Source organism: Psammomys obesus, unplaced genomic scaffold, assembly GCF_907164565.1.
Source record: "Psammomys obesus unplaced genomic scaffold, mPsaObe1.curated_primary_1811, whole genome shotgun sequence".
Classification (NCBI taxonomy): domain Eukaryota; kingdom Metazoa; phylum Chordata; class Mammalia; order Rodentia; family Muridae; genus Psammomys; species Psammomys obesus.
Window position 1 is genome coordinate 14,349,047 of NW_026585742.1, and position 15,365 is coordinate 14,364,411.

The following is a 15,365-nucleotide window of genomic DNA, read 5'->3' on the forward strand; positions in this document are numbered from 1 at the left end:
TTTGCCCTTTCACCAATTAGAAAAGTGGTCTTTGGGGCTTTGTGTTCCAAAGTGTTATTTGGGTTGGGACAATCAATAGTTGTTAAAAGATTGTCAAAATGATCAAGCCATACACCCAAGGGTGGAAATACTCTGTGCCTTGTATATAACATCCCCCAGGGGACATTAGCAATATGTTGTTACAGTAACAGTAGTTCCAAGAACTTCCTGGTTTTTGTATTCAAGTCCTACTCTCCTTTTTGTTCCATGGCCTAAGTGAAATTAGTTGAACCCAGATTTTCAGATCCACTTCTTGTGGTAGAGCAGCCAAAGAACATAGTGTTCCTTTAGACACAGCTGTCTTTTTGTGCATGGTTGAAGGGCTTTGCTAGGACTGGAGAAAGGAGCTTTTGTGTGCTAGGTGGTTTCTTAACTTGTTCTTAATTGTTTTCTGACTTCCTGGTACCTGCCTTTCTGAGTAGTCTGTTTCTGCATTGTCTACCTGATGGACAGCCTGTGGAGTGCCAAAGTTTCCAAGTGTTCATATTAGCACGGGGAGAGAGGAATTTTCATCTATGGACTACTGGCCCTTGTGGGACAGTGATATCAGAGTGGAGGCCTCAATTTCTTGATCCCAAGAGTTTCAGGGAATAGAGCCTTAGTAAGTGAGGATTCCAGCCATCACTGCCTCACACCACTCCTATGTACACAATGAAAGCACGTGTTCAAGAAATGCTTTGTGAGCTGCTAAGTGCAAAGAATGGCAGGGTCCACGTTGGGACTGTCCCTGCCTGCCCTGAGCCACAGGAATGAATAAGAACAGATGCCCCCAGAGTGACCCTCAGGGACCTGCTTTGGTTGGAACTTTACAGAAAGTGCCATCATCTGCCATTGTACATTGAAACTTGTCCATCAGTCTATCCATCCGTCCGTCCATCCATCCATCCATCCATCCATCCATCCATCCATCAAGCTAGACAGCAACTATTACATTTTTATTTTATGACAGTGGGGCACTTGTTGAATAAAAAACAAAAGTGTAAGTCTTTGTGACACTTTTTTTTCATGGGTGATACTGGAAATAAACAAGGTAAGTCATTGATATATAAAGTGTCTTTCTGCCATTAGGCTTGGTGACCCAGGCCTATCAGCTGGACCTGAAGCAGGCGCTTTGTCTCTAAGTTTACCATATGTGCCTGACCCCTTCCTGCTCTACACTGTGAACATTATGAGGGCAAGGATTGCAGGGGCCTCACCACATTCCTCCAGCATCCAATTGACTGTTGGACATGCAGAAGTCCAACAATATGTCAGTTGGACTGTAAAAGAGAGTGGGAGTAAAGAGGCACCCAGTTTTCACTCTTTCCTGTGTATTGTTGCTGGAGTCTGTTTATAATAATATAAATGACGTGTTTAAATGCCTGTTACCTTTTATTTTAGAGCTATACGCACATTCAGTTTAAAACAGAGTCTTATTGTATTCCAAGCTGCTGGAATTTTGTATATAGCCCTGATTGGTCTCAGACTCATAATCTACATACTTTAGACTCCTGGGTGCCAAATTATAGGTGTGTGCTGCCACACCTGGCTCTTGTTTGTTTGTTTGTTGCAGCTATAATTGATTATGTGGCTGCACATGGCTTGTTTAACTAGTTTCCCACTGAGGCTTATGTAACTGTTTGCAGTCTGCTGCTGTGACAGACACTTGACAGTGAACATATTGTTCACAGTTTGTCACATACATATAAGCCTTTCTGCTGATCAGATTCCCAGAAATGGGGCTGCTGAGTGTCAGGCAGCTAACACTTAGCATTCACTTGTGAAGGAAGCGCAGGAAAATGAGGCCCAACAGTTAACTAATAACCATGTATAGCAGACAAATCACTGATCCTTGGGAGTATTCTGCTTGTGGCATCTGATACCACTTCTTGTTTCTGCACCAGGCAGGAGACACCATGTTCAATCGTGCTAAACTCCTCAATGTTGGCTTTCAAGAGGCTTTGAAGGACTATGACTACAACTGCTTTGTGTTCAGTGATGTGGACCTCATTCCAATGGACGACCATAACGCCTACAGGTGTTTTTCACAGCCACGGCACATTTCTGTTGCAATGGACAAGTTTGGGTTTAGGTAAGACATACTCAGCTAGAGGCTGCTGCAAATGTGTTATGAGTCTAGGTGTGGACCAGAAAATGTAGTTCCTGCTCAGCAGGAGAATGCCACCTCTGAGAAATGGTTGCTTTTTGAAAAGTCTGCAGTCATTTATTGCTGGAGAAGGAAAGAGTGGTTGTAATTACTATGTATCCTGATAACAGTTTTTAGTGTTTGGCATGGCTTTTAGCTTTGGGCTCCCAATAGTGGCTGATTTCCTCACCTCTACCCTCATCTGTCCCACATAGTTTGAGAAACACAGTGGACCTTCCAAAGCACACTGATTCTAGACCTTAGATGTCTTGGCACATGTCCCTCAGTGCCTTCAAAGAAGCATGGTTCAACAAGAACACAGGCTCCTGCTCAAACATGGGCTCTAACTTTATCAGTGTGCTAGTGAAGAGGACAAATGTTCCTATTGTCAGGGCAGCAGTGTGATCCAAACCTTATTGACACATGTGGAACGCAGTGTTACAGTCAGTTGTTTAACCTTAAAGGTCGGCCCAAGCATAGTGGTGTATACCTTTAATCCCAGCACTACAGAGGCAGAGGCGGGTGGATCTCCACAATTGAGGCTATCATAGTAAGGCCCTGTCCTTTAAAAAAAAAAATCCAGCCCAGTAAGTAAGCAAATGTGCATTTTGTTTCACGGTCCATCCTTGCTTGTATTAAAGAATTACTCATATTTGAAAAGCATTTATACTCCTTGCTTAAGTGAACTTGAAGCTTGAGGAAGCTGTGATGCTGCTGAGTTTAGGCTTAGTCCAAGTATGGTTTGCTGTGCAAATAGCCTTTGTGTGAATACAGCTGCTCTGTCAGGCTTTATTCTCATTTTATCTTCCTCCCCTCTCTTGACAGAGGCGCAAGAGCTATAGGACCACATAGAACATAGATCTTCCTATGGTCAGAACTGCTCAGGCTCTATACAGAATGTCACATTTAAACACTTGAGTAATTAATCTGTGCCCACTTGTCTTCCTTCCCTGTTTTTGAGTGTCTTCCCTTTAATGGGGGTATACTCTGACCCTCTTCTTCTCTTGAACTGTGAGGATGGGCCCAAGTAAATCTTAGTTCTTTACCATAACACCAATAGTGTTTTACAGAGATACCCTGTGATCTTTGGTAATTAGAGCAGGTGGATAAGAAAAATAACTGAGATGGCAAAATAGAATCTAGTCAAGTAGCAGTAATTCCACTGAAGTAGGAAAAACACTGATTAACAAGATCTATTATTATTAGTCCAGGTATGTTTGGTTTTAACCAACATTAAAGGTATAGATACAGAAGCTATAGAGATACAGATACTGAGCTCAGTGTGTGTTTCAGTTGTATATGTTCTGTGTGGTTTGCTGGCATTTTCCTTAGCTTATGTAATAATTCTTATCCTCTTTAGAGTTTAGTATGCACCTAAGTGTAGTTTGGAATTGCACTTAGGATAAGAGGAAATTGAAGACTTTAGAGGGCCCATGGGAAGATCTTTGTGTGGCCTTTTGGGGCAGAATGACAATTTAAAGATATAAAAGGTATAAAGGACAAAAGCTCCTGGTGTATCAGTACTTGGAAATGCGGAAAAGTAGATTCATCACCTTACTATATTAGAATAAAGTAGAAAATTTGAAGCGGTTTCCAGAGACGCAGTTGCCATGTTAAGGCTAGTGTTTAAACTGTGTGCCTTTGGAAGAAAAAGAGGTTGGTAGATAGGATGAGCAAGGAGCAGGCTGTGGCAGTGGGCAGGGCTGCCTGCATAAGTACTTCTTTGCAGGAACAACATACACAGAAAGCATATTCCAGAGCTACTGTGGAAGAACTGGGCTTAGCCTAACTGACTGGCTTCCTATATAACCATAGGTTCAGAACTGTACTCAAAGAAAGGAAAAAGATTCTACATATCTGTGTCTCTAAGATAATCTGAACCCTGATATAAAAGCAAATTAGACATCAAAAGCTAAGGGAACTGATTTGGTTCAGGGCTGGATTTGGAAAGATTGTGAGTAAGGAAAACAAATTAAGAAAGATAACCATCATTTATGGAAATTTCCTCCCAAGTGCCTAAGGAGAAACTTCAAAAATGTTCACATGGCCAGGTATCTTTAATCTCAGCACTCAGGAGATGGAGACAGACAGATCTCTATGAGTTCAAGGTCAGCCTGGTCTATGATAGTAAGTTCTAGGTCAGCCAAAGCTACCTAGACCCTGTCTCAAAAAAAAAAAGTTGATGTGTTCCAGTCATTACTTGGGGTCAGAATTTAGTAACTATGGGACTCTGTGTGCTTCCTCCGCAGCCTGCCTTATGTTCAGTATTTTGGAGGTGTCTCTGCCCTCAGTAAACAACAGTTTCTGGCCATCAATGGATTTCCTAATAATTACTGGGGTTGGGGAGGAGAAGATGATGACATTTTTAACAGGTAATTCTCATGGTTTCTCTCTTTCTCATCTCTCAGGCCTCACTTCTGGTGTTTGGGTCAATGCTTGGTTGTCCTAGAAGGATTAGCACGCAGAAGGGAGAAGTCCCTACCCAGCCCCTGTGTTGAGATCTATGCTCTTGTAGGTCTTACAGATGCTTAGCAGAGTCTTTAGAAAAATGAGCCTCTGGGATTCTTAGAATAAGCTTTGGAAAATGTAAGATGGGAGCAGGTTTACCTTGACTTCCTACATGGGCTTCCTGTACTGAAGAAGCAGACCTCTGTGCTGTGTGAAAGCATCAGCTGAGGAGATGGCTTGGTGTGGAAAGCAATGTCCCTTGCAATCAAGAGAGCTTGAGTCTCTGAAGCCATGTAAACCCAGATGTGGCAGTGCACGCCTCTGTGACCCAGCATGCTCTAGTAAGATGGGAAGTAGAGACAAGACAGTCCCCAGATGAAAGGGTCTCTCTTTAAAAGAAGACTTTATATCTTGTTGTGGTCCCTTTTCGCTGTGTCCTAGCATGATGCTTAGGGTTTTCGCTTAGTGGGTAGGTTTTAGGTCCATGGATGACTCCATAACCTTATAGCTGGGCTACTAGACCCAAGCCTTACCACAACTGTGGTCATGACTGTCCCTTTACTGTTTGCAGATTAGTTCATAGAGGCATGTCTATATCACGCCCAAATGCTGTGGTAGGAAGGTGTCGCATGATCCGACACTCAAGAGACAAGAAAAACGAACCCAATCCTCAGAGGTATGTTCTCTGTCTGTGTTCTTTTTATTTATTTTTATGTTAGAGTTCTTTTATGGGTATGGGTGTTTTGCCTGCATTGAAGTATATGCACCATGTATGCCTAGTACCCTCATGGTCAGAGAGGTCATCTGATCCCTGGAACTGGAGTTGAGACTCACTCTGTGGTTTTCCTCTGCAAGAGCAGCTAGTGCTATCTCTCCAGGACCTGTTGTGCTATTATTGTTCTTCCTCCTTTAAAAGGCACAGGCTGTAAGTCGGGCTTTGCACAGGCCCTAGACCTCCAGTAAAGTAGAGGTTTTCCATTTGTGGTAACCATCTTGGGCAAAAGGGCTGTTGGGGAGGAAGTACAGATGTTGAACCGTTGAAGATTTATGTTTTAACCCATTCCGTTGGCACTATTTCTCCTGCTAGGTTTGACCGGATCGCACACACAAAGGAGACTATGCGCTTTGATGGTTTGAACTCACTCACCTACAAGGTGCTCGACATACAGAGATACCCATTATATACCCAAATCACAGTGGACATCGGGACACCAAGATAGCATTTTGGTACAAATAAGAGACCTGAAAATGGCCAGGGACCTTAGATATGTGTCTCTGCCAGTCGACTGGGCTGGCCCCTCTCATTCGCACAATCTGAATGATAGTTTTCCTTGTTTATCATTCAGACATCTTTCTAGATGCCTGAGGTGAATGTAATGCTACCCACAACCCAGCTCAGCACTGGATGAAATTCTACAAGGTGTTTGTCAGTGTAAAGCGTTCAGCCTCTGGAGGCCTTGGACATATCCATAGCGTCATCACCCCCAAAGACTCAGACCTGTTACAGGTCAAAATCTAGTGACAGTGGGTTTCATTCCCACTGTTGAAACTGCTACTTGTGAAGTGGGTAGGAACTTTGCTTTAATCAGTGATGTTCATAGTTCATGACAAACGGAGGCTGCTGCTGGATTCAGATCAATGCGATACTCTTTTTTTATACAAATATCACAATTTTAATCAGTCTTGTGCTCTGTCCCTTTTCTACTTTCTTTCATCAGTATGCAACTATTACAATCACCTTGTGTGTGTGTTTTCTTAGCAAAAGAGTTTTAAAACTTGAGCCTGAAACTTGGTACTCTGTCAGTGTGTGGATTCCAAGACCTCACACTCAGAGCAGGGGCCTTGGACACTCTCACTTCAAAAGCCTGTCTCCAGATCCCTGTCTGATTTTCTGAATGTAAAGTTTTGTTATTTTGTTTTTGTTTTTTAAGAAGCAGTTTGTAGTATTTTAAAGAATAAATCGAGTTCTGATTATGCTATAGCTTGATTCTGTGTTGATCCAAATTGGAAAAGCTATTGAGTGTTAAGTCATGACGATTTCTTTTTCTGAGCGTGCTGTGTAAACTTGAATTTCCTATGTATTTTTATTGTGGTATTTTAAATGTGGGGAAGGGATGGAGTATTTGGGGGATGGGTGGGTAATAATGTATGCTGTAGTGGTCACAAATGAGCCTCTGATTTAGCTGGCAGGCCAGGTTTTGTGAAGAGCAAAATTTCAGGTCCCTTGATGAGGGCAAAGCCTACAGGTCAGCCTTATCCTGCCAGACCTCTGGGTCAGGAACTTGGGAAACTGCTTCTGCTTTCCTGGCAGAGCTCTCCCACCACTCCCCCAGGTAGGCAGGGTGGACGGACCCTCAGGCTCCTAGGCTATGGGGTTGAAAATCTTAGCAGCCGCATGTTTACTATCCTTGAGAGCCTCTGCACCACACTCCCTGACCCTCCCAAAGTAACCAGGTCTTGCTTTTTCTCCTGCTCTTTCCTCTTCTTTCTTCCTCTCCCTTTTCACTCCTTTGTTTCCTTCCCTAAAATTCCCTGCAGCACTCAGGGTCAGACTGTTCATTCTCCAGCGTGACTGTGCCTTTTAAGTAGAGGTCTAGAAAGTTCACCTGAGCCCACACCCTATTCGTCCTGAGGATCCTGGTGCCTATAAAGCCCTTTGTCACCACTCACGGTTTTTAGCAGGCTCTCCCACAGCTTAGTCTAACCCATGGGATGTCATTTATAAACTCACTTTTGTGGGGTGATGTGCAGTACCTGGGAGGCCTTGAAAGATGCAGCCTGGGTTGAGATCCTAAGCTATCTCATTCCAGAGCTAAGCCCTTTCTGCTTGTAGCAGCCTGGTCTCCAGCCCTGAGTGCAGAGGCTAAGTGGATGGTTAGCCCTGATTCTACCTGTGCCTTTATTGTTTTGAGCACCACAGTCTTAAACTAAACTTGCTGCTTTTTCCAGATGCTCTTTAATGTGTAGATTAGAAACTAATTTCTCCAGCCACAGCAGCCAGGCTGTGCAAATGTCTGCTCTCCCAGTTCCTCATGCCTCTAGACGGCCATTAAAACCAAGACTGGCTGCACTGAGAGGACTTTTGGGAAACAGATTTTTTTTTTTCTGTCACCAGATCCTGACTTTTCCAAAGTGCCTTAAAAGAAGGGAGACAGATGCTGTGTCTGTCATGCTGTTGTCTGTGTTACCTTCTAAAACAAAACTCTGCCTTTTCTCTATGCTGTTTCTTTTGGGTTCCGTTCCTGTCAATTATGTGGTCCATTCTCAGAACCCAGAGAAGTTGTCTTGCTTGTGTCTCCCATTTGCTGACCTTCCAGAATTCTCTGGAGCACCTCTGGCCCAAAGCACAACCAAGGCACTGTTGGGCTTGGGCATTTGCCTGATCCAGGAGATGCTGTTGCCAGCATCTTTGTTGGGGACTGGAGGAGTGAGGAGTCAAGGAGCATTTCCTTCACACATGCTGTGCCTTTCTCTATATATTTGCTGGTGACCTGTATAACATGGGCTTTGGGAAAGATGAAAGGCACAAAAAGGCAAAAAAAAAAAAAAAAAAAAAAAACCCTAAAAAACAAACAAACAAAAAACCTTCACTGGCCTTCAGCCTGCCAGGGTCTCCAATGCCCAGGGGCTGTTCCAGAGACTTGTGATGCTGTATATGTATTTTGATATCCTATGTATGCAAACATATTTACCATTGGGGCTAGGGGTATATGTATGTGACTGTCTCTGACCTTGATGTTCAGAACAGATAATTTTTGCCTTTGAAATGCAGTAATATAACATGAATAAATGACCCTATCTTTGTAACTTTGGTTTCTCTTCTGATTTAAGGAGTTTGGGTTGGTGGGTGAAGGGAGACACACAAGGAGCAACAGGCTACACATGTCTTCTAGAAGCCAGAGGTTTCCTTGTAGGACCTTCATTTTTCTTATCTGTAAGTGGAAATGATACCATGTGTGAGGTTTGAAAGACGTGTTTAAACTAATGACCAGTATCTCACAGGTACTCACTACATAGTACCTTTCCCAGTTCAAAATAAAGTTGTCCCTAGCAGTTCTCTGGCCATGGTCTGCTATTCTCAACAAATCTCAGGATGGCTGAGGATGGACCTGAGAGCTGTTTGTGCCAGATACTCACATGCTATTGTGTCATACAGGGTTTCTTGACAGCCCAGGAAGTTTAACCCGAAGCTAAACTAGTGATAGTAGAGTTGTGGGGCCAGAATGTAAGGGCCACCTGTCCTCAATAAGCCAATTAGACAAGTCATAGTGGGAAGCAGTAGAAGATTTATTTGGTGTGGGTACTTAAGAGGTCCAGTGTGCCTCCCCCAAGCCTTTCAACTGAGTCCTAACATGTCTAGGTTTAAATAGAGGCAAGAGTTGTGCACTGCACAACAGTCCTTGTCAAGGAGTGGTCCCATCCATCTTCAGCTCCAGTCTCTCCTGCAAAGTCACCTGACAGGATGCTGGCAGTGTGAGAAATCTCTTTCCAGGAGGCAAATTTCCTCTCCAGCTAACAAGTCAGCCCTTTTCTCTCAGCATGAGATTTCTGAGGAAATTAGAGTTCTCTGAGGTGCATTGTCACAACACTGTGATTCCAAAAGAACGCAAAAATGTCTCCCTCTCTTTCTCTCATAAGATTTTGTTTTGTTTTGTTTTGTTTTTTGTTTTTGAAACAGGGTTTTCTCTGTGTAGCCTTAGCTGCCCTGGACTCCATTTGTAGACCAGGCTGGCCTTGAACTCACAACAATCTGCCTGCTGCTTCCCAGAGTGCTGGGATTACAGGCATGCACCACCATGCCAGGCATTCTCGCATAAGATTGGTTTTTATTTTTACTGTGGTTGTATGTGTGGGTGTGTGCACCTGCATGCAGGGGCCTGTGGGGGCCAAAAGAGGGCCTCATATCTTCTTGAGCCTGAATTAGAGGAGGTTGTGAGCAGTCTGAAGTACTTGCTGGGAACCAAACTTGGGTCCTCTACAAGAATAGTATGTGCTTTTAACCACTGAGCCATCTCTCTGGCCCCACAAGTGACTCTTCATATCTTCATTGCCCAGGGATGATTAGAAAAGGATCATAGTTGTTACCAGTTACTTAAAACAGTATATTCCAGGTGTGTCCCCTTTTATCCCATGTGTCAGATACCACAGCCTCTCACAGGCTAGTTGGCTAGACTTGAAAAAGGCCAAAGGAAGCCAGTGCACAGGAGAGGTTGTTCTATCTGTCCTACAAGAATGGTGCAAGGAAAGTGAGCCATTCTTGGCTCACTTCAAGGAAGGCCCTAGATAGCCTTCCAGGGCCATCTAGGTTGTCTACACTACTGGAGGAATCTTTAGTAGCCTCTGGCCTAAGAATCCATGGAATATGGTTAGACATGGCCTTCAAACACACTGCACTCAGACCTTCTGACAGTGCTTTTATAGAGTCTGCATTTTCTTTATCTGCTCATACCACTCCTTTTAGCACTCCACACCTGACACCAGGTATATGGACTTTATCCCCACCAAACAGGCACTTCTGGTAGGATGGTCTATAGTAACTTGTTCTATACCATCTACCTGGACTCAGAATTGCATACCACAGGCTAAAGGACTCAACCACAAGAACACCTCCAACCCCAATGGCAAGTAGCAGGCTGGGACCTGTGCTCCTGGCTGTAGGTTCTCAGGATCTTTACTGCAGCTTCAGCTAGTTTGCCAGGATGATTCACAGAACTCAGAGAAACATTCACTTATAGTTTCTTATAAAATGACAGTTCTATCCAGGCCTGGTAGCTCAGGCCTGTAATTGCAGCCACTCAAAACTGACACAGAAGGACCACAAAAATCTGAAGCCTGCCTGAGCAAACTAGTGAGACGCTGTCTCAAGAACACAGGAAAAAACAAGGCTATGGAAGTATACTTGCCTTGTGTATGTGGGACCCTGGGTTCCATAATAATAAATGTAAGTGTAATAAAGTATAAATAAATGAAGGATATTGGGTCAGGGGAGATATATCAATGGATAAGAGGGCTTGTTGTGCAAGCATGAGAACCTCAATTTGAATCCCCATTATCCATGTAAAAAGCCAGGCATTGCTGTAACTTTCGGGTATAGAGAGAGAAGAAAAAAGACCAATGTCTTCTTCTGGCCTTCTCGTGTGCACACACATGTGCACGCACACACAGACACACACACACGCACACACACAATTTAGAGAGGATACCACTGAACACTCAGGTAAAAAGATACAGAGTGTGAGGCCTGTGGGAAGGGAAGGGACACTCCATGCATTCTCTGGGTGTGCCCTCAGACAATTGTCTGTATCCAGAGACTCACACAAAAGCTCTTCTGGGTTGTTATGCTGATTATGCGAAAATCACTGATGGTCTGCTGAACCTTTAGCCGTCAGCACTCCATCTGTGTGATTGAACTGGGGAGGCTGCAAGTTTCCAGGTTCTCATCATGATTTGTCTTCCTAATGGCCAGCTCCCATCCAGGAGTAGCCCAGACATCACCTCACCAGAATGTGATGCCCGTCCTGCAGGGGAGTTCAAGGAGTGGGAGCCAGCTGCAAAACCTGAATGTAAGATCAAGATTATAGCATTTCTAAAAAGGTTGGAAAGTTGTAAGGGCCCTATGCCAGAAACCAGGGCAAAGACCAAGTGCTGTCCCACCAAATCATATAGTGAACACGGGCTTTGGCAACTTGTTAGGTCTGGGTTAAAAGAACAGAAGTAGTAGATGTGGGGATTATACATGTAATCTCTGCACTCAGGAGGCTGAGACAGGAGGATCGCTGTGAGTCTAAGACCAACCTGGACTACACATTGAGACTCTGGATCTTCTGACCCTGTCAGAAAGGAAGTGAGATCTGGCTGAGCCAGTCCTGCCAAGCAAGCCTCATTTCCTTCTTTGACCATGTTCCCAGGCAGAGAATGTGGCTGCTGCATTCCTCTGTGCATGAAACATTAGGAGGTCATGAAGCAGAGAAATCTTTGTGGGCATGTGTTACAGGGTGAATTTGACCAAAATTCAGAGATCCTTGAGGACATGCACACAACCAGACAGCATGGTGATTGAAGGTGAAGGGCAGAAGGGTGTCACAGATCATTAGGTAAGTGGGAAGACAAACCATTCAAACTATGGTCATAGTAATAACTGTTACTGTAACAGTAGTAACTACTGGATTTCTCTGCCCTCACTTTGGCTATGTGGCTCTGGGCAAGTCAGTTTCCCTTCCTAGACCTCTATTTGCTCAATTTTTATGATCTGCCCTCAACCCACCCTTGCTTTCCTCCATAATTCTGCCCTCCCAACAGAGAACCTCCTAGGTCTTCAGGCCTAACCTTTTCTGTGATCTGGAGGAATTCACTGTAGCTCTGGTCTTCACTTGTGAAAGCAACAGGACCAGCCCTGTCCTCCATCCACTCTCCACTTCAGGTGAGTTGTTTTCTGTTTTCTGTGCTACTTGCTGCATCCCCACCCTCATGTATGCCTGTAACTTTTCAGATCATCACCTCCTAAGATGAACAGACTGTAAAGGGACCTGAGGGAGAGGTACAGGGATGGGGGTGGGGCATAGGCATCTCTCTATTCAGCTCCTACGAGAAGATGATATAGGAACCAACCTTCATTTCAGAAAAGACTGAGGAGCGAAGATACAGGTTTAAAGAAAACAAAACAGTGATGGCTATTCCATAGGATGCAGCCAGGTCTGCTGATACTAGATTGTAATTCCAGCAGCTGAAAGGCTCAGGCATGACACTTCAGAATTTGAGGCCAGCTTTGGCTACAGAGCGTGTGCCAGGGTAGCCTGGGGATACCGGACAAGACCCTGTCTCAAAAGCAAAGCTGGGGGAGGTAGGGAGATGGCTTATCAGTTAAAAAGCACTTGCTCTTGCAAGGCCCCAGTTTCAGTCCCTACCACTCCCGTGGTGGCTCACAACTGCCTGTGACTCCAGTTACTGGTGAGCTGACTCCCTCTTCTGACCTTTATGGGCTCTAGGCATGCATGATGTACATATACACATGTGTAGACAAAACCCTCATATGTATAAAAATTAAAAATAAATCTAAAAATCAAAAATTTTAGAGTAAAAAAACAAACAAAATAATGCAATATATGGTTCTGTGAACAGGAGTTACCTGAAACAGTCAAATTCATAAAGACAGAAAGTAGAAGGGTGGATGCCAAGCACTCCGGGGAAGGAGGATGTGGAGTTAGTATTAAATGAACACAGAGCTTTGGCTGAGCAAATGGAAAAGCTTCTGAAGATAAATGGTGGTGATAGCACAACAGTATGAGTATGCTTGGTACCATAGAACTGCACCTCGTCATATGGTCATGTGGGCTGCAGAGATGGTTCCGTGGTTAAGAGCACTTGTTCTTCCAGAGGACTTGAGTTCTGTTCCCAGCACCTCCCTAGAACTCTAGCTTCAAGGGATCTAGCATCTTGTAGCCTCCTAGGGTCCCTGCACACATACGGAAACCTCACACACACATTTGTTTTTAAATGCATGTTATATTAAATGTATTTCACAAACTGTGTGTATGTACCCAGAGGCCTGTGATTGTCACTAGGTGTCTTTCTCTTTTGCTTTCCATATAATATTTTGAGACAGGGTTTTCTCACCTAACTTCTTGCTGGTCTCAGCTAGTGTAGCTGGCTAGCAAGCCCGAGGATCCATCTTTCTCCAACTTCTCAATGCTATGTTTATAAGAGGACTGGCGTGCCTGGCTTTTATGTGCCAGAGAGTATGGTGAAAGCCCCAGCATCCCCCAGCAGGTCCGAAAGTGGTCAGCTGGCCACATGTAGCCTGCCACCTGAGGACTAACAAATGCTAGAGACACAGCTTGGTTTCTAAATCAAGTTTGACACTCAACTGGCTTTTCAGTTGCTGCTTTTTCCTAAGACAAACATCCTTCCTTCCCTAGGGAGGCTAGACCATGTGAAGTCATGATGTATGTGCAAACATCCCTTAAGTCAGGTAGGAATTGGGTGCAAAAAGTGAAGCCAGGGCTAAGGCAGGGCACAGGACCCGAAAGCAAGATGGCAAAGAGCCCACGCAATGTCACCTAGTATTGGCAGAAACTAGGGATAAGGCTGGATGGTACCAAAAAGAAGTCACAAGTGAGGTTTGGATTAGCCCAGGGATGAAAACACAAGAGACTCACCTAGGCAGGTTCTGTCTACATAGAGACAAGGGTTCCCTGACTGAGTTCTAGTTCACTCGAGAATTTGGAAGGCAGGTGAGATGCTCATGGGATATGAGATCATGGCTCAGTATTAGTGAGAATGGTACTAAGAAATTAGGATTTAGACAGGCATCCTAGCAGGCAGGCAGGCAGGCAGGGAGAGGGGCCATGTCGAGGTAATAAAGGTGACACACATCCAAGATGGCCGACTTCTTTCTCTCCTTCCAGATCTGAGACAAACGCCTGGCAGCTTCAAATAAAGGCCTTGCAGGCTTTTCCCTCTTACCAGCAGGCCCCCTTCTGATGGACAGGCTGGATCAGGAGCACGTGATCATGTTACAAGTGAGTTGGGGCCAATCAACCTTCCTGTCTTTCTTCAAACCAACCAGTGGGACTGCAGAGACCCCAAAAGTCCCAGCCCTCCAGAGGAGAGTGGCTTTTGCTGACTTTCAGAGTACCCCATAGCTTTGTGGAGAGTCTTTTTCCCCTGGTGCCCTCTGTGTGTGTGTGTGTGTGTGTGTGTGTGTGTGTGTGTGTGTGTGCCTTCACCAGCAAAAAATACCTCCCTTCAACTATTGATGCTGTCCGTAGTGTTTGGGATTTCTCTGCTGTTAATTCTTTAATTGAATTCTTTAATTGGCAGAGGAAGTGAACCTGATCAAAACCCCTAGACTACATCAATGCCTTATGGACACAGCTTTTCTGGGAATGACTAATGGAAACAAAACTCTTAAAACAGGGCCTACCTCTGGCCCCACAATTCTGATTCTAGGAATTTGGTTACTCCCTCCCCCAAGATGTATACCCCCATGTATACCTCCTGGAAAATGAGAAGATGACATCAAGAAGGAGCTGTGAAAACAAACAAAGCACATTTTACCACAGCTATAAAGAATAAAGCGGACCTGCATTCATTTATTAAAAGAGGCCTAAGGGGAAAAAATAGAATATTTCCATATATGGTAGGGAGTTATATCAGCTTCTGCTCAATTTAGTGCTCAATTGTGCAATTGCTGCTGCTGGGAGTAGGAACATGAGCAGAATATTGTGGAGTACTTTCACCTCCCTTCACATACTAGGGCTACAGTCTGGTTCTGGGTCTAGCTTTGGTCTAGCTTTGGTCTCCTTGGAGGACAACAGCATAGGAGAGTGGCTTCACAAAAGCCACACCTAGAGGGAAGGGGGAGGAAATGCATGGGAGACTGGGTGAGTATCTGGATGCCTATGATCCCTCCCCTGCTCTGTGATACTCCTTACACTAACCCCATCACTGGAAACTGAGGCTCAAGGAACTCACACATTCTACAAGAGTTAGCACCTGACACAGACTCTCCCTGTTCTCCAGCAGCTCCTTAGCCTTCCAAATACACTGAGGAGTGGAGCCATGAGAAATAAGGAGCACCCACATGGACCTGAAACCAGAGTGCTTGAGCAGAGTGCTTAGATTCTGCTTTGAGCAGGAATCCAGCACAGACCATCTGTCCTCCTGGACCGCCGTGGCCTTGAGCCAGCAGCCATGGTCCTGAGAGCCTTGGTGTGGAAGCTGCCACAGGCTGCAGGAACCCAGTGGGGCCAGT

At 44.6% G+C, this 15,365-nt stretch overlaps 1 protein-coding gene and 1 long non-coding RNA gene across 2 annotated transcripts in view; both read left to right on the forward strand.

The window, feature by feature from the left end:
* B4galt1 (beta-1,4-galactosyltransferase 1) overlaps positions 1-8,419 on the forward strand; it is a 47,446-nt gene extending 39,027 nt beyond the window's left edge. Inside the window, exons 3-6 of the mRNA XM_055599165.1 lie at positions 1,923-2,110; positions 4,414-4,536; positions 5,184-5,288; positions 5,700-8,419. Coding sequence (XP_055455140.1) covers positions 1,923-2,110; positions 4,414-4,536; positions 5,184-5,288; positions 5,700-5,832 — 549 coding nt within the window. The 3' untranslated portion in view covers positions 5,833-8,419. The remainder of the gene's footprint in view (positions 1-1,922; positions 2,111-4,413; positions 4,537-5,183; positions 5,289-5,699) is intronic.
* Positions 8,420-11,892: 3,473 nt separating this feature from the next.
* LOC129670587 (uncharacterized) overlaps positions 11,893-15,365 on the forward strand; it is an 11,212-nt gene continuing 7,739 nt past the window's right edge. Inside the window, exons 1-2 of the long non-coding RNA XR_008719229.1 lie at positions 11,893-12,032; positions 14,017-14,130. This is a non-coding gene — a long non-coding RNA (uncharacterized LOC129670587). The remainder of the gene's footprint in view (positions 12,033-14,016; positions 14,131-15,365) is intronic.